We start from the raw sequence: 23,275 nt of genomic DNA on the forward strand, positions 1-23,275 counted from the left end.
TCTTATGGGGCAGGCATAGTTTATCAACAGATCCCAGTCTAGGTCAGTTAGATGCTCCATCCTTGGTGGGATGCTGGATTAGGAAGGACTCCCTAGCATTGTCCAGTGTCAGCTGAAGAGGCAGGCACCTTGACAGGGCAGTGTGAGATGGAAAATACAATGCTTGAGACTTGATAGGTCAGAATTTACCATTAAAATTTTCCTCAAAATGCACCTGAGAAGTTGCAATAAAAATATTTTGAGGAGTTGTCACTTCTGTTTCCCTCTGTTCCTCCACATTTTAAAATGTAATTTTTGTAGTATCACTTAGGTCAATTATTTCTTCTGTATCCGTTAAGTTCATTTTTCTTTCTACAGTGGAGTCTCTACTCATCTGTGGGCAATTATATGATTGTATGAATCTGTAAAAATTGAATTTTTAAAGTTTATAATGTCTTGACTTCACAAATGATTGTGATATATTAATGCTGGATATACCTTGTCTCTAACACAGTCATATATTTTTCCAAGTATGCGCTCATGAAAAATCTCAGTACTTGTAATTATTGTTTATTTCCAACCTAACATTTATCATATCCGAGACTTCTAATAATGGGAAAAAAGTGGCTGTTTTTCAGTGAGTGGTCTCTTGATTCATTTTAATTTTTAGCTGTCAATGAGAAACTTTTCATCCATATTTTCTCTGTACAGGATATAATTTTCTGAGGGTAGAGTGCCTGGAAATCACAGAATGGTTAAGGTTGGAAAGGACCTCTGGAGGCCATCTGATCCAACCCCCTGCTCAAGCAGTGACACCTAGAGCAGGTTGCCCAGGAACATGTCCAGATGCCTTTTGAAGATATCCAGGGAGACTCCGCAGCCTCTCTGAGGAATCTATTCCAGTGCTCAGTCATCCATACAGCAAAGTGCTTCCCAATGTTTGATGGAACTTCCTGTGCTGCAGTTTGTGCCCACTGCCTGTAGCTCTGTCACCAGGCACCACAGAAAAAAGCCTGGTTCCATCTTCCTCGCACCCTCTCCTCAGGTATTTATAGACATTGATAAGATACCCCTGATAAGAGCCTGCTCTTCTCCAGGCTGAACTCCAGCCCCAACTCTCTCAGCCTCTCCTTAAAGAAGAGGTGCTCTAGTCCCTTGAGCATTGTGGTGACCCTCCATTGGACTCTTTCCAGTACATCCATGTGTCTCTCTTGTACTGGGAGGCCAAGAGCTGGACACAGTAATCCATGTGTGACCTCACCAACGAGTAGAATGCTGTCTAATAAATATCTTAGAAATGATCCCAGTGTGTGAAAGCTACAACCATTTGATGCCAAAACAATCTACACTCACAGGAATAAGTTTTTTCCTAATAATTAGAAAGAAACAAACACAAATTGTGGTACCCAAAATTACTGTATACAGAATATTCACGCCTGGAAACAAACTGTGTATAAAGGTCCACTTTATAATTCTATGCCAGTATAAAAACCCTCTTGGAAGTTCACATCTGAACAGCTTGATTTCTTCTGCTGCTGGTAGGACACTGAGTGAGGTACTTCTCATTTTTCTGATGCTGTATATAATTAGGAGTTCTATAATCAGGAGTATGGGGAATAAGACTATCAAAATGCAAAGATTAAATAATTATGATATACATCTTTTATCTCCTGAGCAGCATCTTTAATAGTTAAACTTGATATTGCATTGTTTGGTATTTAGTATCCTGGTAACATAATTAGCAAAACAAGTCATACAAAACAGATACTCTTCCCGAGTGTTCATAATCTAATACCAGGAGGAATCAGAGAAGAAATGACCAGACATCCAGTTAAAACAGAGCTGTGTCCTTTTTTTCTAACTGGGCCTGCAGATTCATAAAATTACTGTTGGTATAGTTCTGTATACCTGAATTGTATAATTCTGAGTATTTTAATTACCAGATTGCTTACAGATTGGCTTTAGGGGATTTTGGAGCAACAGAAAGACTTGCAGAGGCCTTGGTTCATGGCACTGGAGATTTCATGGTGCATGTTGCATTTGATATGGAACTTGAAAGTTCATCACTTCCTCAGCTGGCATGGCTGCCTCGTTCTGTAGGGTTACTGTGATGAGGGTGGAGGGAAGGGAAGAGATACCAGCACTGAAGCTTTTAATGAGGCATGTTAGTTTCATTAAAAACTTTTTGCTGCATGTTGATGTTTCTTACTGGAAGCATTAACAACTTTTACCTTTGAAAAATTTGATCTTTTTGGAGTTGCTTTTTATTCTTCAGCTGTCACTGTTCACAGGTTCAGGCCCTTTTAATCAACCATGAAGGTCAAAGACTTCCTTTTAGTTTAAATATGTAAGGAATTCAGGGAAAATACTCAAATCATGAGAGGTAAAAATGGTGACAATTGACAATACTATGTCAGTGACAGAAATAAATGTCAGGATCTATTTTGCTTGGATAAAATATGCATTATTGATCCCATCATTGTCTGTGTTGTAAGCAGTGTAGGGTATAGTATTATACAACTAAGAAGAAGAATATGCTATTCTTAGGATCCAAAAGTAACACAAATGTGATATATTTTGGAACACTGCACAGGCTTAGTGCCTGGGCAGATAAGGACATGCAATTGACTAATCTAGGACAACTGACAACATCTAGGACAACATCTAGGACAACATCGTACAATGCCCCAAAACTATGACAGATCTCAAATGAAACTTTTCTTTCCGGAGTTTAGATAGATGGGCCAAAACTTAGCCCCCAGATGCACAGGGCATATAACCTCCAGCTCACCTACCATGGCTGAAAAGGAGGGTGGTTTACCTTGGAGGTAAACGCAGGGACCCCAGATATTTCTTTTGGAAGAGAGTGGCTTTAAACACTTTGGGAGTTCTGTTGAAGCCTTGTAATCTGGAAGTCTCAATGTAGGTGCCTTCTGGCATAGTTCATTTCCAGTTCACCTGTTCTCTGTGTGGGCTGAGAAGTTTTGTGTACAGCTGTGATGTTGTGACCTATTTATGTAAACTTGGAAATCCTGGCAGGTAACAGCAGTTTGAGTGGTGCTTTGTATTCATTCAAGAAGAAAGGCTAGTAGTCTCTTGCTCAAGGCTGTTTTGTACTATCCAGTGTACCATCTAGCAATGCAAAGTGGCAAGGGAAAAGTAGATTATCCAGGTTTATTACTGTGTAAGATAACCAAAATGGTTTTGTACTGACAAAACTCCTCTGTGAATCTGACTCTTCGTCTTTAGTTAAAGTGTATAAAAATGCCTGTTTATAAGAAGTCATGTTTCTGTGAAGTAGGTAAGATATTTCCTATGTTGTAATAGCTTTAGAAAAAGTAACTTTTATCTTTCTAATTTGCTTTTGATCACTGAACCTTGAACATTCCTTTCTTTCACATCACAGGATGGTGATGGTGTGTATAAATGGGGTTTTGGTTCTTTTGACCCCAGTTCTACCCTAAGGGAATGCAAATATTTGCTCTCAATTTTCCTGTGCACATTGATTAACAAACAGGCCATTGTAACAAGCTGGTAAAGCCATGGGTCACTGCATGAGCTGATAAATTTGGTATGTAACATTGTGTTGAAATATTTAAAACTTAGCTTAGTTATAGAAGGTTAGTTATGAAGTGACATGAGTCATGAGTGAGATGGTAGTAGCACCCAGGGCTATATTAATACAGTAATAAGAAAGGCAAGCTCTTAAACCAGATTTATATCAAACTGGCACAGAGCACCTATTTCAGTGAGGTTAGGTTTTCTGGCTGTTGTTTTGCTGCCATCCAGAATGGCTTTATAAATATGTGTAAACCTGTAAATCTTGCAGTTGCTCAGTTTGACCCCTCTGACAGGGCTCTCTTCTGGTAAGAAAAGGAAATAAATCAGTTAGTTATACTATTTCCTGTCTAAGGATAACTAGCCCATTTCTTCACGGCAGCCTGTAGAATTGCCACCAGAATTCTGTATTTAGCTTGTCTCTATGTTTTTGATGTACACTGGAGGGAAAAGCCAAGCTAAGAATGTCACATTTCTACTTTAAACTATTCTCAAGTGCATTAAAATCACCTTGTTTTTAGAAGTTAAATGTGTAGCATGGTAATTTCAAAGGACAATTAAAATACTGTTTAGTGAACTGCATACTTTTCTGGTTTAGGATTGGTTCTCCGAAGTGTCACACACCTTTTGCAAGTCCTGAGTACCCAGCCTAAATGTTGAATAGTTTGCTAGGTCTGTCCTACCTTCTGGTCTAGGTTTGAGTAGAACGTGTGAAAAGTACAGGGTAGCATTCACAGAAGGAAAAACTTTACACATAGGGATAACCAAACAGCTTTACACAAGACAAAATAAATATATAACATTTTTACCAGTTATCATATTTATGAAGAAGTGAAAACTGTTCTTTTTAATCTGTATATTTCAAACCAAAGTAGGCTTTGTTGCTCAGAGACCTTACCTGAATAGCCATTCTCAATGATGATCTTCCTAGAGTGCTACACTTCTAACCTGGTCTTCGCTGTAAAACATTTGAGTTAGAAACACTGCACAGCAAAGTATTCTTGATCTGTTGACGGCTGAACCCATCCATAATGTTTGAAAAAAGAGTAAATTTTTAGCTGATCTTCAGTCTTTCTCAGCTGAACATAAATATAATAGAAATTTTTGTATGAAAAGTGTATTAAATTGATCTGTGTGTATGTATGCATATGTATATATACACAAAATATAAATGTTTACATGGTAGATATCGGCATGATAATTCAAAATGATTTTCATAGAAAAACTGTTTTTCATATGTGATAGTATACCTGAGGTAATGGTTTGGCTGCTGATTTTTTTATTACTATTATTTTTATTTTTGCCAACAGTCAACAGTGGAAGATGTAAGTACCTGAAGTAGATTATGTGGTGTGTGGTATATGTTTGCTAAGTGTGTTGCATGTGTTAGTTAAATTTTGTGAATATTTAGCATATTTGAAAAGGGAAAATGAATATAGAATGTTGCTATAAAGCAATTTGATTAATTGTCTCTGACTTGCTTAAAGCTTGCTTAAAGTTCCCTCTAAGTTTCAGCTAGTACTAGTGCTTTCTTCCTGTTCTAAATGCTTTGTGTTCTGCTGTATGTTGTCGTTTAGTACTGCAGATGAGTATCTCATCACAAATTATGAAATATTGGCAACAAATTTGTCAGTAGGATATGGAAGCTGCCCTTGGATGGCTCTTCTGAAACAAACTGAAAATGTACAAAATTTGAAGATAAAATCATAATGGGACCAAACCATTGATTAATGTAAATCCGCCTACAAAAGCTGACGTAAATGAGAATGTGCTGATTTACATCAGTTGAGAATGTGACTGGTGAAATTAAAAGAAAATAAAGGATTTAGGGGTCTAGTGATGCTGTTCTGTTAATGTAAGCACAAACTTTCACCCAAGACCACTTCCTTGTTAATATGTAACTCTGTAGTGCCAGACGGTCAGGTTATTCCAGACAGTGCAATATTGTGGTACCTCCTACAAGAGAAATATGAGCAGTCTTATGTGTTCTTTAATTAAACCCCGGATCAGGTCTTCCACTGGAGTGGTTTTGCATAACTCTGTATACTCCAAAGGAACTATATTGATTTATAGTAGCTGAGCACTTGGTATTTTATTAATGTCTACTTCTGTATATTTACATTAGTTGTCTTGCTTTAGAAAATAAAGTTATTTTCATACCCTTAAGTAGTTTAACATTGGTCACAGAAGTTGTTCTAAACAATATGAGGTAGTAACTTGAAGACCGTATAGGAAGAAAAAAAATAATAATAAGACAGCTTAATTAGAAGAAAGTTGTATAGGTTGTTTTTGTTTGTTTGTTTTTTGTTTATTTTTTACAGTGCAGTATAAATCTAGCCAAACTGATTTTTTATAAATGTGGGTAGAGTAGCTTGTGTTGTGTTTTTGCATTGTTGTACTTGGAGAGCTTGATATGCTATGCTGTAGACAGAACATACATTGAGCATCTGTAAGAATGATATCTTGAGCATTGTAGAATACTGTTTTATAGTTGCTTGCATATCTGCATGCTTGCCAGTTTAAAAATTGAAAATGTTGTGCACGCCTGTGTGCTTTAGCAGGGTTTCCCTTCTGGTTTTGTTTGTTTGTTTGCTTGCTTGTTTTCTTTTTTTTTGTTATTTTTTTTTCTCCTATGATTTATATTTTTTTTTCCTCTCAGAGCAGGTGTGGACCCCAAGGAAAGATGCGATATTCTTGCCTTCACTGTTCATGCTGGGTGTGACAAAAGACTCTTTGGAGAGTTCTGTACCAACATGGTCCAGTACCTGCTTAATTTAGTTTGGGCTACTCTGTTCCAAACTCCCAGAAACAGAGGTGTCATCTGTGCACTGTGCCAATTACTTGTGGGGTGTTTATAAGCACATTAATGTTGTCAGAGTCATCATAGCATTTGCATGCGCTGATTTTTGTGGCCTTACATTAGCGAATGTAATATTGCATTAACATACACTTTTCTCTTTTTGATACAGTAAGGAAATCATACTTAAACATCCTTAGCAAAATAACACAAGTTTGTATTTTGTTCTGTTTTAGGCTACATTTAGGTAGAAAAGAAAAACGTTAAGTTTCTGCCCAAGCTGGTCCCATCTTACAGTTCCCTGTGGCTTTCTTGTTTAAGACCAGGGCTGTCTTTTAGGCCACAGAAGACCGTCAGAAATATTAATGACTCTTTGAGAGAGTAACCTAAAAGACAGACTTGCAAGCTGATGCCACAGTATCTATTGTTGGCAGAAATACAATCCTTTGAATAATAAATGAGCCCTTAACATCTGTCAGGTTGCTTGTTTTCTCAGGGGCCCAGTGATTGGGCTGTGTGCAATAACATGATGGCCTTCTGAGGAGCCTACATCAAAATTAATGGTTTCATCAGCTCGCAGGAACAAGTAAATAATTGGACACACCTGGGACTATCCTAAAGGGCTTCTTTGTATTTAGTGAATGCTTTCTAACTAGTTCCAGTAAAGTGTGGATCATTGAAACCTGAGTGTTGCAGACTGGATCAAAGAACTTGGCTTTACGGTCAGTTTTGAATGCATGAGAGCTTGGGCATAGGTATCAGTTGCAGAAGTGAGAATCAGGAATGGATTAAGAATCAGCTTTTAGGAAAAGTTCTGTAAAGCTTTTCTGATGGTGGAGTTGTGCATGAACAGCAAACCCCAAACTAATCACGGTAGGTTAGAATCATATATCAGCCCAAGTTGGAATTGACCTCAACAGACCATCAGATCACAGAATCACAGAAGGGCCGAGGTTGGCAGGGACCTCTGAAGACCATCTAGTCCAATCCCCCTGCCGAGCAGGATCACCTAGAGCACATTGCGCAGGATGGCATCCAGATGGGTTTTGAATATCTCCAGAGAAGGAGACTCCATAGCCTCTCTGGGCAACCTGTTCCAGTGCTCTGTCACCCTCACAGGAAAGAAGTGTTTTCTCCACGTGTTTCATTTTGTGCCTGTTGCCTCTTGATTCAGCCTTTCATGGAAAAAGGGAGTGTAGCTGAGATTATCTAGTACCCCATCCATTCTGTCTGCTCCCCGATGGCTAAAGGAACACTGCTTAAACCATTAGGGCTTTCTTAACAAAGTTGAACAATGCCATGTCTTCAGGTTGTAGCTTGTTATCTAAATAGTATTTAGAGGTAAAAGTATTTAGCACTGTAGTTTTGAAACTGTTAAGGCTTTATATAGTGCCTCAGTCACTGGGACCAAAGCGTTAGTTCTTAAATATTACTAGTTCTTAAATATTACTTAGTTCTTAAGTATTGTTATGACAAACATAACATAAGGCAGGAGTTCAAAATTCATTTACAGTGTTGCACATGAGAGGTGGGTTATTCTGAGAAAGTAAAGCAGATACCTAAAGAAGGAACAAAAGAGCAAGATGTGACAAGGACCCTTAAAAACTATCCCTACTGTCCTTAAAGAATTATCAAACGTACTCAGTATAGGTTTTTTGTGCTGTTGTTTCTGGCTATCTTACATTGATCTTGCTGTGGAAGGCTGAAGAATTATTAGATGCTGGTAAGCAGAGGAAGAATTTTTAATATGTGCATTGTATCACAGATGGGAAATACTTCTCTTGCTGGAAGTGAGAAACAAGTTTCAAGGGACAGTCTTTGTGCCTGGGAGACAGTGTGGTGTTGAAGATTTGAGTGGGGTTTGGGAGACATAGCCCTGGTTCTTCCCATGGGTTTCTGTGTCATTATTCCAGTGTTTGTTTCTTTGTCATTAGAGAAATCAGTATCAAGTGCTTTGAGGTTTACTAATGAGAGTACTGCATGAGCAGATTTTTGAAAGGGCTAACAGTCCATCTCCTCTCATTGCTCTTCTGAGGTCTTCAAATGTAGCATTTTGGATTTAATGAGGAAAAAGTATTCCAGAACTTTAAGTATTTTCCTTTTGCTCTCTAATACCTATGGCTAATGTTGGTTAAGGACATATGTAGTGATCTGATTGTTAGTTAGGTCTGGAGTTTCTACAAGCATAGGATCAGTCAGTCTTTTGGCCTTGTAATCTAGTTACGTATCAAGTACTTTATAAGGGATAAGCCTAGCAACCTAGCAGCTATACAGGGAGGTGTAGGGGCAGCCTGATTTAAGTCATTCCCATTTTGGATGCAACTTGTGTTTGGAGCCTAAATATTAGGACCAGATGTAAATCAGTATTACCTCTGCCTTCAATAACATACTCTTTAGAATGTTACCTTATTTTTTCAAATTCTGAAGCTTTCTATTAAATTGCTTACAGTGTGCAAATAACCATTAATGTCTCAAGCAGCAATAGAAATGTTTTCAGATGTTACAGTTTAAGGTGTGTTTTCTTATTCTTCCTGTGACCTAGTAAATTTTCATCTCAAATTTTAGTGACCTAAATGACAAGTTATGCCCTGAAAAATATGCTTTAAATGTTTCTGCAAGAATGGCTGAGTTCCTCCATTATTTGGCAATCTCCAAAAATATCTTTGCCTCCCATAATTATTAGAAATATAGAATAGAATCATTAAGGTTACAAAAATATCAAACAACCTTCTTACTCACTTCCAAGCCTGTAGTCATAGGTGTGAATCTTCCACCCAGTTCAGAGTACACTGGAATTAATGTCAAATCTGGGAATCGAAATTACTTCAGGCATTAAGGCATAGTTTACGTACAGACTAATGCAAATGACCTTGTTGTATAAGAGCAAGACAAACATGTATCTATGAAACAGATCTTAAGGTGTAAATATGCTTGACGAGTAAAGGGAGGTCCACAGCAGTGCCAGGGGCCCGTTTCCTGGACTGGTCCAGAAGCACTGCTATAACAATGCAGCTATATCTTTCTGTTTCTCCTCTTGAAGAAGATTCTGACTAAAACGTTCCTTATACTGGTCTTCAGATCACAATGACCCTAACGCTGCTGATTGCTTCCATTTAGTCACTTTGCTGTGCAAAGGCTAATTCTACCTTCCTCTGTCCACGACCAGAGCAGGCTTTCATGTCCTCCAAGACTCAGAAAATGGAAGGTTGGGAGGGCTACACTGCTTACGAGGGCCTCTGGGAAAGGCAAGATGCTAAAGTGAATTGAAGTCAGAATAGAAACACCCCCTTTTTTAGCAAAGTAATGGAGAACAGTTTTTGTTCAAAAGGTTTACCTGTTGCTGTCTTTTACTTGAAGTGTTTGTACATCAAGGAATGCAAATTTTGCGTTTGTTTTCTTGGTTGCTTTTTCCCTGAGAAAAATACCTAAGCCCTGGAATTTATGTGCTTGATGCAGAATTTGCTGTGTGAGGTTACTTGCATTAAGTGGGATGTCAGATTTGATTACTTTAAAGATCGTTTTTAGCCACTTTGGAATATCTACTAGACTGGGCATCTCTTTTATTGTTTTTGTTTTTGTTTGTTTGTTTTGGTTGATTTTTTTTTAAATTTAAATTTTAATTTTTATTTTTTCTTTTTACAGTCTGTGCAAGAGAAATATCTGGAAAGCAGATCTGTTAGTCCTAAATTAAGTTTTGTGAAAACCCATGCAAAGATTTAAAGCACTGGAGCTCAGACCGTTTTTCCTAAATTTAATGGGAAGTATCGGTTAAGTTAGCACAAAATGTGATAAGCTGCAACACATCACATCATTAGACTGCTTTACACAGTATATTGGGAACATTGCCAATTTAAATAAACTTTATACTTTATACATCTATTTTAAAGAATGTCTCTATCTGATCATGCCAGCTATTTAATCCTTTAAGTTTTTATAGTCTTCTGTAGAAATGTTGCCAAGTTGTTAATGCATTTAACTTGTGACTTTTGAATGTTTGTTTGGGATTGACACCTTACTTTCACTTGCTAATTACGGAGAATTAGGAAATTTTCCTAATGATTTTGGAGTTTGTTTTTATTTTCCCACTTTTTTCTTTTTAAATTTGAAAGCATGTTTATTAATTCCAAAGGGAATCGTAGCTAGGCAGTATTGCATAACCTTCTATTCAATATAATGGGATTAATGTTGAGCAACCTTCTTGATCTCAACACAGTATCTGTACAAAAGGGTACAGGGCATAATGCTGGAATGTTTGTGTTTTATTCTGCAGTGCACCTCATTTGAGTCAATTCTATAAAATGAGGATAGTATTCAGTAACCTTTGTAAATCACTGATGTATTTAGAGGTAAAGACCTATACATGAGTAAAAAAATACTTACTACATAATAGAAGAAAGACCCAGAGATAGCACTTATTGTTAAAAAGATAAGAGTTTAATTGTCTGAAATATAGTTACAAGCAGTGAAGACTAAGAAAATAAGAACAGTGTTTGGAGGTGTTTCCATGTGTGCTTAGGAACATTGATGGACAAGTAACAAAAGATGCCCATATTATTCTGATCTCTCACTGGACACTGTATGTTGTGCCATGCTGTGGTTGTTATTCAGCAATTATATGAACCTGCAATAGTAATTATATAGGCTTTGTGAAAGATGAAGCTGGAATGGAATAAAATACATGTTTTAAAAACAGGAACTTCCTTCTCCAGATACACTGCCCTTCTTGCTGGTGGTCAGCTCGATCGCAATGTGAAAACAGAGGAATTTCTAATTCTCTTTGTTCTTACAGGTCAAGCCAGTTACTCATAGTAGAATTACTGCATCAGCGCGGTTTCGAAAGCCACTCCAGGAGCCCTACACTATTTTGTAAGCAGAATTTTATGTTAGTAAAATATCTGTTTTGTTTTATTTCTTTCTTTCTTAACTTCAGATGGCTTTTGCTTTAAATACTCTTCCAAATTATTTTACTTTGCTTTATTTCAGCCTGATTGCTAATGGAGATCTAATTAGCCCTGTAGTGCGACTCCTTATTCCCAGGAAAACACTGAATCACTGGGACCATATTCTCGAAATGGTTACAGCAAAAGTTACCCTCAGAAGTGGAGCTGTTCACAGGTATCAGGAAGCTGAATATTTGTGAGATACAGTTGATATGTTTAGATATGTTTTTAAAACTCCATAAGTAGCTATAATGGATCCTTCCAGTTTTATGGGAAATTTATAAGAAAATTATCTTAAGAGCTACCTCCCAACTCAAACCATTCTATGATTCTATGAAAATGGAAATATGTTTACTCCAAGTCACTTTCATGTTTCATTGCAACTGCTATTTAAAAAGAAAAAAAAGCCCCTCAATTTGTTTCAACAGTTATTTCTTGATTAAATATTTTATTAACAGATATGGAATAATGCAATAATATTGCAATGTATTTAACATTAATAATAAAGTTGCATGTCAGTATAAAATCAACGACCCCTGTAAAGTCAGTAAAATATTTGGAATATCAAATAATGGATGCAGTCCATTTTGACTGACTTTATGGAGGTCATTTATTTTACTCTGTCATGTTTTCCTTTAATTTTGATGGTTCTTTAAAGTCACTGGGGCAAACAACTTCAAGAAGAATGGTTTAGATCCTTTGGTTTTTGAAGACCTGTGCTCTGACAAGGGTGTGCTTTATACTCAGTCAGTTCAGACTCCTAATAAGAGCCGGGGCCAAAGCTGTAGTTGAGGGTTTTCCAATCCCGATATTTTCTGCTGGTCTGAATTGTTGTGGTATCCCAGGAGTAGCAGATGACATCTTGGATACATAAGTTTCAATCACCTTAAGGCCTGAAAATAAACTCTCTAAAATAAGATCTGATAGTTGTTGCAAGTTTTAGAGCAAAATGATATGCAGTCTCCATGACAAACTTTGCAGAGTAAGCAGACTGCCAAGGTGTGTACTGGCAAATTACTGACATTCCAGCATTGCCCCATGCAGAGCACATTACAGAAATCCATTCTTCAGACAGGAAAGGGCCTTTTGTTGGAATCATTCTTTACAGCTTACACAATGTCTGAGGCTAGTCTTGCAATCTCTTTCTCAAATCAGTGAAGATAAAATCTTCATAATCTCTTTCAGTTCTTCTGATTACTTTCCCAGAGCTGATACAGACCATAAAAGGTTTAGTTAATGCTGTCTGCTGACTGTTAGCTCTCATCTGTTTTTTCTTCTCAGTCAGGCATTTCCTTGCTTGTGTTATCAGGCTACTTAGCACTTTTACTTCCCTTAAACTAAACTTAAACATGTTTTGCAGTTTTCTGGATCTGATTCTCAGCTATCATAATTCTGAGGTGAACAGAGTAACAGCTGTTCACAACATCATTTTTTTCCTGCTTCCAGGTTGTTTAGGGATTTAAAAACCTTTTGCATTTTATTCTCTTTACTTGGTATCACTCCTTAGTAAATCTGAATGATGTATATGAAAGCATATATAATTATATACATTTTTAGAATTGATTTTCAGAAGTTCTGTTCTGTATTCAGTTTTAATCCTTTAAAAATAAGATAATGTACACGACTTTTTGAATTACTTAATGTTTTCCTTTTTCTGGTTTTCTTTTAATGCAGTTTTCATTTTATTTTCCTTAAAATGCTAGGAATGCATATTAAATACGTTAGTAAAGTGATTGTTGTTCTTTAATAAGTTATACATTAATTGCTGGGGTTTACTGAAACTATGTCAGTGTTAGGGGAGGTCTTGTAAGACCATTGATTCTGGGAAGATATAATTTCTCATTAAAGAAGAGTAAGTGGAATTACGAGAACCTGCATTAGGTATATGGCAATGTTTCTTTTCCGTGTAATTAAATGTATACAAAGCTGCCAAGTCTTACATAGTTTCACATACGGTTTTAAAAGAAAGAAAAAAAAAAGAAAAAAAAAAAAAGGCCATCCCTATCAGAATAGGGACATAAATAAGAAATATGAGAGAGAAGACAATGAGGAAGTAGCCTTTCTCCTTGATTGTGCTTGGGGATGGGGTACAGCAACCTGATTGGCAGGTATCTGGTGTGTGGACAGGCAGGTATTTGGTTCCACAAGCTGTATCTTTGCTGTCTGCCTTGTTAGTCTGTATGCTTGCTTTGTTTTGGCTGCCACTTTTTTGGCTTGGACTCGGGAGGGAAAACTGAAGTCTACTGACAGCCCACAGGACAAGCCTTTGATCATTCCCCAGTGACCAGAAGACATGACTACAATGACATCTGCTGCATAATACTAACCAGGGAAATATTAGCAAAACCAGGATGTGTTTGAATGGTTCAAACCAGGTGGGTGGGTAAAAAGCTTCAGAAGTAAGTGTCACAAGAATTGTGTGATACTTGTTAAGTCAATAGTTACTTATATTTCTCTGGAGTTCCCTTTTATTTGAAAAAATGAATTTTTAATTCCCTTGTCATATTCAGTGACTGATATGTTTATTATGCTTATGTTATTATGATTATTATTTTTAGGATGAAATATACAACTAGAGACTGCTAGATATTTTTCCATAAAAAAATTGGGTGTTGCATTAAGCAAACAAGTTTTGTACTTTAAATGTAATATTAAAACATAATCAAAGCGAAAGATCAGGTACGAGATCATGTTTGTAAGTACCGCTATGTACCTGTACATGCAACACCATACAAATATATAAAACAATACTACAGTACACCGATTTGCCTTTTTCTTCCAAGTTCCACAAAGCAAAATGTAATCTAGCAAAATACAGTCAGATTAATTCAGAAATGAGCTTTTGCTTATGTCTAGATTGCTTTTTTTTTTTTCTTTAATTATCATTGTTTGTGTGTAACTGATGTTATCTGAATGGTAGTGAAACATAATTTTTTCTTCAAATTGTTGGGACGTCTATGAAATGTTTGCTCTATAAAGTAAATATGAAATATGAATAGTACAGACGGAATGCTTCAGAGTTAGTATACTTTTTTTTGGTGAGGAAACAGCAATATGATCAAGATTTTTAAAAGCTGCAATTTTTCCATTGAGAACATTTGGTCTTAGCATTTAGAAAACTGAAGTACTTCTAGGTGCAGTACTTTTCTAGGTGCAGGATGTACCTAGAAAATCAAAGTGCTTTCGTGTGGAGAGCATAAGAAAGGCATGGAGATGCTGAAGCAAGTGTAGCAATGGGCCATGAAGATGAAGGCCTTGAAGGTGCATGTTATGTGAAAAAGGGCAGAGAGAGCTGGCATTAGTTAGCCTGGAGAAGGCCCAGGGAGGATCTTACCAATATGTATTAATATTTGTTGGGGTTGAGTGAAGAAATCAGAGACAGGCTTTTAGTGGTGTCCAGTGACAGAACAAGAAACAATGAGAGCAAACTGAAATACAGAAAATTCAGCTTAAATAGAAGAGAGAAAAAAATTTACTGTAAGAGTCATCAAACACTGGAACATGTTGCCCAGAAAGTTTATGGAGTCTTCATCCTTGTAGTTTTTCAAAACACAACTGGACATAGCCCTGAGCAACCTGCTGTAGTTGCTCTTGCTTTGTACAGGGAACTTGGACTACACAGTCTCCAGCAGTCCTGTCCAAACTCAGCTATTTTGTGGTTCTCTAAGTGGTTCTACATACTGCATTTTTTTTCCTGTATTTATTCAAGGTTGTGCCACTATGTGTATGAACTTAAAAGGCAGCTTTTTCTCTGTTAAACTGATGTTTTTTGGATTTCATAAGTCAGGGATGTTCTCAAGGCAGGCTATTTATATTATTCATAAAAGGTTCTTTGTACACGTACATGTATCTTATTATATCTCCTAATCTTATTATATCTCCTTGCACTATTAAAATGTATGAATAACACATAAAGTAGCTCCTGTAGAAGGCTTAGGGAAAATCATTTAAGATGGCCATTCAACATTCCTGCATTTAAAAGACTTAGAATCATAGAATGATTTGGGTTGGAAGGGACCTTAAAGGTCATCTAACTCCAAACCCCCTGCTATGTGCAGGGACACCTCCCAGTAGACCAAGTTGCTCAAAGTCCCATCCAGCCCCATCCAGCCTGGCCTTGAACCCTGGGGCATCCACAACTTTTCTGGGCAAATTGTTTTATTGCCTCACCACCCTCAAAGTGAATAATTTCTTCCTTATATGTAATCTAAACCTACCCTCTTTCAGTTTAAAACAATTACTCCTTTTCCTATCACTACCCTACCTGACAAAGAGTCCCCCTCCAGCTTTCCTGTAGCCCCCCTTTAGGCATTGGAAGGTTGCTATGAGTTCTCCCCGGAGCCTTCTCTTCTCTGGGCTTCTCTTCTCCAAGTCTCTCAGCCTGTCTTCATAGGAGAGGTGCTCCAGCCCTTGGTTATCCTTGTGATCCTCCTCTAGACTTGATCTAATAGGTCCACGTCCTTCTTGTGCTGGGGGCCCCAGGATTTTAATGCAAAAGTGATAATGTTGGTTTTTAATTTAAACTTAAATATCGTCAAATTTTGGAATGTGCTTCATAGGAAAGAGTTTATTCATTATAGAACGTTTTCTCCTTTCCTTATTGCATTGATCATCCTTAAATAAAATTACAAATTTGACAGTGATCCCAATGAAGTGATTGGGATAGCTTAGAAATAATGTGTTGTCATGCATACTCCCCTCACTCCTAAGTCCGTAATGTTTCTTCCTTCTCAGTAAAGTGTGCGAACAGAAATGATTATGGTGAAAATCTATCTGGTGTTAAAGTAATTTATTCTTCATACTTACGTAGGAATGGTGAGAGTATTTTATCTGTCATAGTGCTTCACATTTTATTAGCTTTAACTGTGATTAGTTTAACTGTGATTTAGGTCATTTTGCTATGTCTTTTCTTGTCATTTTTTATGTTGCAACTTATCATTGTATCCACTGTACTTTATTGGGTTTCAAATCTGAAAATGTACATGATTAGATCAGCATTGCTTTCAGTGCTTTTACTAAACACTATGGAATGATAAGGTTTATTATTTTAAACCTTTCTGTATTTTTCAGACTTTACAGTTTAGATGGAAAACTTGTTCAGGATGGGTCAGATTTGGAGAATGGGCAATTTTATGTTGCAGTGGGTAGAGAAAAGTTTAAGAAGTTGCCATACGGTGATCTGCTGTTTAGCAAATCTACAATAAGAAGGCCGCAGGGGTAAGTTCCATATGTGTGTGATACACTTCTTATGCTTGTGTATGCGTGTATCAATATATTTACAAAGTACTACCACTGTAGTACAAAATCATAATGTCAAAAATGTTTGTAAGGAAAGGATGGATGGGCTTGTATGGATGCAAATTTTTATTGAGCACTTTTAAGAATGTTGAGATAGAAATCTGTAGTAAAAGAGAAAATATAAATTCAAAGGACTGTTTCACCTCGTAAACATGCTATTGATCATGTATCACAAAATTCTTGCCAGATAAAGAAATTTTTGTTTTGGCTTGGCTTAATCTTTTTTTTTTTCTTTCTTTTTTTTTTTTTTTCCTGGAACACAAATGAGATTATGAATTATGAGCTGAATGAGATTACGTGTAACTACACCTATTGAAATCTACTCTTGTTTGGTTATATTTTAAGGAATATGTACTCCTTCAAGAATGCTTTAGGTTTGCGTCTTTTTTTTATTAGACAGCATTATTGCACAATGGAGCCCTAAAAAGGATCTCTGTAAGGAAAAATGTGGGCTTTTAGTATCTTTGGGAAATACAAAGCTAAATAAGGAGACATTTCAATGAAATAAATGGAAAGAAAAGAATGGAAATTTGTCATGCAGATTGACATGATTTAGGGGATTTATGCAACAGTCTGCACATAAACTGGGGTGCAATTAATAATACATTTATTTATTTATTTATTTATCTTAGCAAGCAACTGTAGACAATACGACTAGCAAAGTATTTTGGGAAACAACATTTAGAACAAATGAATTTAAAGACAGTGGGAAGTGTTGCTTAAGATGTGTTGATCAACTGATATAAACAGAATTTTATTGAAATTGCTGGAACTTTTCATGGGATTAGTTTTAAGTATCTTACACAGTAACTTGCTGAATACTGCTCTGTGGATTTTCAGTACATAAATTGTGCATTGTAGAGAAATGTAATACATTTGTTTGAATAAGTTCATGATTATGTATTTAAATGTAGTCTAGTGAACAGAATTTACTGATTCTTAGCAAAGCTGTGCAATGGATAAAACAACTCTGTTGGCATAGGTGGCTTGGTGTTATCTTTCTAGGTTATAGAAGGATATTGTTTATAACAGTGACAGTGTACAGAATTCTAAGATATGACTTATTTCTACAGTTCCAAAGCATTTGTACTACCTCCAATTGTGGGATCTCGAAAATCTAAAGGCAGTGTAAGTATCAAATGCAATAATAAAGTTTTTTTCTAATTTTGCTTAATTCCAGCAGATGGAAAGTCCTTGTCCTTTGGGTTTTAATTAAATATGAAAGGAAAAAATCTCCAGCCACCTGGTGTAATGCTTATTAATGCTTGATGTATCTGTAGCTATTTGCAGTGTCAGTTAGACAAAAGAAATCTAAGAAAATATTATTGCAATAATGTCTGTCTTATTTTTTATAAAACCTTCCATAGCAAAGATCAACTGTTGCTTTGAGGTCCTTCCTAAAATCCTTTTCAACTGTATTCATGAATTGGTTCATTTTTTCTTTTTTCAAATTATACACCAAAAGGTGTATACACCACAGGACTTTTTACAAAACTTATTGCAGAAAATGATGTTTCTGTATGCTGATTCTTATTAAGTCCCTAAAACTGTTTCCTGGCTGATCAGTGTTTTGTCCCTAGCTAACCATTACTATACAGAGCTTGAGTATCCACTGTTTTGTGTCCTGTATAGCTACTTATATGTGTACAAAATGAGTCCACTGTAGACTTCAGGAAGTGCCAGATTGGAATAGAAGTGTCTGTTTGCACCAGTTACATATAAGTGCAGTTTACTGTACCAGTACAAGACAGCACAGCATCAGACTCGCAGTCTGACATTTTTATTATGGCAGTTGGTCATATCCAACCACTATTAACAAACCAAAAAAAATCCCACCCACCCTAGAGCCACTAAACAAAATAAAGTATACAAATCTCTGTTCCATTTTGCTGAAATGCAGATGATAAAATCTCAATAAAGAATATAGTGTCATTTTAAAATGTGAGTTTCACAATTTTAACATTCTTAAAAATAACTCATTGTTAACTATTTTAGCTCCTTCTTTTAGTACTTAATGACATACACGGAAAATTATTTTATAATCAGTTATATTCCATGGGGATTGTAACAAAAGACCAATGCTTGAATATTTGACACACTGATAACAAGTTTCAAAACTTAAGGTGGCGGGAATATGTCATACTGCTCTTAAATATCTAATGCAATACTTAGGCTGAACTGGTATAGATCATTAAATTATTTACTTCTGTTTGGTTTCTACATTTTTTTACTACTATTTCTTGGGAGTAACAGGTTGAATTACAAGAGGCTGAAATAGTGCTGTGACTTGATTTTTCTTTATATCAACAGGGTAAATGGTAGATTCAGTAGTATTGGTAGATAAATGTTTGATTAGATAGTAAAACCTACACAGTACTTAAGTAAAATATTTCGAACAGAACTGATTTCTACTGATTATATGTAAATTAGAAGAAACACATTAAAAAAGAATCATGCATGCAAGTTTTTTTAAGAGATGCAGGACTTTATTCAGGACTTATTTTTCTGAAGAGTTTTCATTTTATATGGACACTGCCTTCTAACTTCAGCAGTGAGGCGAAAAGAATTGTCCATGACCCTTGCACAATGAAAGGCCTTTCTGGTGTGCAGTTTCTAAAGTGGCATAAACTGTTCATGCAGCTACACTAAGCAAAACAATAAAGCACAGTATACTTGTCTTCCATGATTTAGTTAAGTCTGTGATAAGGTGAATGGTTCCAGATGCTGATAAGATTTTCTGTCCTCTGCTCTAGTGTTTTGTTGTTATATTGAACATTTTGACAGAACTGGAGTAGTAAGAAACTACACATGCCATTTGACTGGCAGAATTACGAGGCTGACAGCTGCTAATGAGAGGCGACAATGAGGGTTTTCAGTTGGTAAACTCTTAACCCAGCCTAGTATGATATAAACAGCACCCTATAGGGCTACTATGTACAATTAAGTTTTTTATATTTCTTGTGAACAGATTTAGACTCAGGAAAAATTATAAATTGATAAAATCTCTAGCTACTGGAATTATTGATAAACTCAGGATCATACATACATCAAAGCTGAAGAAAATCAGGACCAGGTTTCTGTTCCTGTTTCTAGGTACACAACAGAACAAGCAGAGGAATGGGCTGATTTCCTTGGAGGTAATTCAGAGGTGACATGCTGACAGACCCATTTCTAAGCATGATCCTGCCACACAAAGACTGTCATCCTCTTCCAGCTGTTTTTGACACTTAGCAGATTAATACCCGTGTTTCATTTACACAGGCAATGAATTATTCACAAGTTATATATGCTGTATCTAGTGACTTTCTACACATATGCATAGATGAGATATAGCTGTGTATTATGTGTATACATGTATAGATTTGGCTAGCCATTTCTTTCATGAGATGAAACAATATTTCCTTTTAATAAATGTGTTGTTTTCTTCTGAGAATTGTTGAGGAGCATTTAATCAGTCAGATCATATAGCAAGTCGATAAAACAGTTATGGTTTTTCAGATTGCTTTAGATATCCTTTAACTGTACTGATTTTAAATTAATATGATTCTGTAACACCTGATACCAACCCACAGATGTTAAAAAGTTGGAATAAAGTTAAAATTTTAAAATGAACTTAATTAAATTCATCAGTGATAGTTATGAACACTTTTTTTTCAGGGAAATGATCGGCAGTCTAAATCTACTGTTGGATCCAGTGATCCTGGAGAGAACAGTTGCTCACCTCAGCCTCCAAAAGGGAAGGACAAGAAATGCCATAATCCAGAGGATTCCGTGTCTAGAGGACACTTTTCTAACAAATCTACAAAAGTAAAACAAACAATGAGAGTAGCAGCCTCCACAGGAGTCCTTCAAGATAATGGTCAGTACCAAGATAAACTCAGTCATAGCATAGTGGCTTTTTATCTTCTGTTAAACCAGTGAAACACACTGTTAGTATAGTTCTTGAATTGTCAGCTTATTCTGGCTGATTTAATTTACAGAAGTTCTTTTTGCTTAGGAAATGTACCTGTGCAAGATGTTATAATTCAACAGGAGGCTGCGTACAATATTTAGTATATCTTGCAAGTGAAATAAACTAACATGGCCCTATCTTTATTCTTTTGATATAAGCATAATAGAAAATATATTTTGACCACTTTCTTTCACTGTTCTGCACTGCAAAAAAAAAGTGAAGACAAGGAGCTGGCCTACTCAAAGGACACTTCACTTCCTGTGAGGATCCCTGGTTGGCACCCTGGTTCTGTATAACAAAAAGACTAGGGAGGGACTCTGTCAGGGAGTGTAGTGAGAAGACAAGGAATAATGGCTTTAAACTAAAAGAGGGTAGATCTAGATTAGCTATAAGGAAGAAATTCTTTACTTGGAGGGTGGTGAGGCACTGGAACAGGTTGCCCAGAGAAGTTGTGGATGCCCCCCTCTGTGGAAGTGTTCAAGACCAGGTTGGATGGGGCTTTGGGCAACCTGGTCTGGTGGGAAGTGTCTCTGCCCATGGTATGGGGGTTGGACCTGGATGATGTTTTTCTTGTCTTGTGCTTTATACTTACCACCATCACCTGTGTTTTTTTATTTAATGGCTAGAAGACTGTCCCCTCACTACAGATACTGCTGACATACTGGAATGGCTATTTTTCCTCATTGATAAGAGTTTCAAAAGTAATTAATAAAGGCCAATTAATATCTGTCAGTAGAAATAAATTATAATTTTCATAGCATTTGACACCACTTCGTACTGCTGTTTTTGTTCATAATTAAGTGCACAATAGTTAATCATGGTTTAAAACTTCAGTATACATCATCCAACAACTCTGTTCTGTTCATCTGCATTTGTCTAGAATCATGAGTTGCAAATTTACGATTATTTTTCTTGCTGAAGAATAGTAATTATATTAAAATGAAAGTGACTGGAAATGTTCATCCCTTATAACTCAGGAAATGACTGAATAGTTCCTTTTGCTTGAAATTATCATAGTGTGTCCCTACTTTTTATGGATTTAGTGGTGCATGCTAAAAACATTTAAGAGAGCAAGTAGCAGAGCTGACCTCTCAGAGAGGAACTTACATGTTTGGCTTACCTGTTTTAAAAGCTCAGTGAAAAGCTTTTATATTTAATGGTTATCCACTTGGGATACCTCAAGTCATTGATAAGTTTTCAATTTTTTAAAAATTGATGCATTGACCTATGTTGGGAAGTAATGGTACAGAATTCTTTACACAGAGCTCAAAATCCATATATTGTGGTCTAGCATCCTCTTCAGAGTACTGAACTGCTCTTAGTAGAGACTTACCACAGAATCACAGCATGTGGTTGTGGTTGGAAGGGACCTCTGGAGGTCATCTGGTTCAAGCCCCTCCTCAAGCAGGGACACTAGAGCAAAATGTCCAGGACTATGTCCAAGTGGCAAAGCCATCTAGGCTGTAATTAGGTAGATCTCAGTCAGATCTCTGACATTAAGAACAGCCAAAGCAGATAACTTTTCCTGATAGGTATAGTGACATTATATTGATTTTCTATATACATATATATATATATATTTTTTTTTTTTCTGGCCTGCACATTTTGTAGGTAAAATTTCTGCAGATGTCTTCTAGAAGCAAGCAGACCACTCTTGCCAAGCCAAGAAAGATGTGCTCTATGCCTTGTGGACCTTGCATTAGTTTAACAGGTTTCTGGTTGCTTCCTTTCCATTCCCAATGGTGAAAAGATTACTAGAAGCAGTAATAGGTTTTCCTGTCCTTTCAGCAGGCAGTGACTTAGAGTCGAATCTTACTTTGGAAATATAGTGAGACCTTTCTCTCTCCATATTTTGCATTATTGCTTCTCCACCTGCTGACAGAAATGTTTGGAAATCCACTGAGTTTGTTGAAGAAGTGATTGCTTGCTATTTCCACTTTACCTTTTCCATGTTTTATGAGTCTTCTGTATCTGGGAGGCCAATCCTCTCGTTTGAGCTAAAGTATGTTGGGAGAAGCTCTCAGTTATCTCTGTGCACCTTTATTTATCCTCCATGTATGAAGACCCGCTGGTTGATGTGGGAATGGGCAGTTTGATGTCTGTGCTGTTACGCATATCTAGACCTAGCTGGTAATGCAGGCAGCTGCTGAAGGAGATAATGTCTCTGGGTTGAATTCAAACAACAGTATGGGATGAGAAATCGAGAGCTGTGTAATGAGTTTCTGATGGTGTGCAATCCCTGGTCTCAGCTGATGAGAAGGTGTATTGTTGATGAGAACGGCTTTCTTTTACAAGCACAAAACCCAAACCATTTCATCCTCCTGTAATTCTTTAGGCCAACCACCACGAGGATTGCAGGCTTATGAACATTTACAGATTTTATCTTTCCCTAATTCAGTTCCCCAGTATTTGTTCACTTGGATCAAGTGGAAAACATCCCTGGAAGCAGTTGCCTTAATATTCTTATTATAAGGCCACTAGTTCAAAATGATTTTAAGCCCTGCTTGTATTTTAATAAGAAGTACATCCTCATTATTTAATTCATCTAGTTCAGCTTAAATGTATTTCTTTGCCAAATGATTCAAACTAAATTTCATGATGGGTTACTTTTTTTACCCCTCCCTTTCTGGCTCCATTTTTTTTTCTGGTACTCTGGAGTAAGTTGGATTTGCTTTTTATTAATAATATTATTAATAATAACAATAATAATAACTATAATTGTAAATTATTAGTGTGATAGGAGTTTTACAA

General features: G+C 36.5%; 1 protein-coding gene across 3 annotated transcripts in view; it reads left to right on the top strand.

Annotated features, from left to right (window-relative positions):
- Nucleotides 1–23,275, top strand: part of DCDC2 (doublecortin domain containing 2) — a 63,852-nt gene that overhangs the window by 13,257 nt on the left and 27,320 nt on the right. For 2 of the 3 annotated variants that reach the window (XM_066992059.1, XM_013184868.3), the window contains exons 3-7: nucleotides 11,124–11,200; nucleotides 11,318–11,449; nucleotides 16,345–16,491; nucleotides 17,646–17,700; nucleotides 20,230–20,431. In XM_066992059.1, coding sequence (XP_066848160.1) covers nucleotides 11,124–11,200; nucleotides 11,318–11,449; nucleotides 16,345–16,491; nucleotides 17,646–17,700; nucleotides 20,230–20,431 — 613 coding nt within the window. The remainder of the gene's footprint in view (nucleotides 1–11,123; nucleotides 11,201–11,317; nucleotides 11,450–16,344; nucleotides 16,492–17,645; nucleotides 17,701–20,229; nucleotides 20,432–23,275) is intronic. The other variant, XM_048075802.2, reaches the window with a different exon arrangement.

Source organism: Anser cygnoides, chromosome 2 (genome assembly GCF_040182565.1).
Source record: "Anser cygnoides isolate HZ-2024a breed goose chromosome 2, Taihu_goose_T2T_genome, whole genome shotgun sequence".
Taxonomy (NCBI): Eukaryota; Metazoa; Chordata; class Aves; order Anseriformes; family Anatidae; genus Anser; species Anser cygnoides.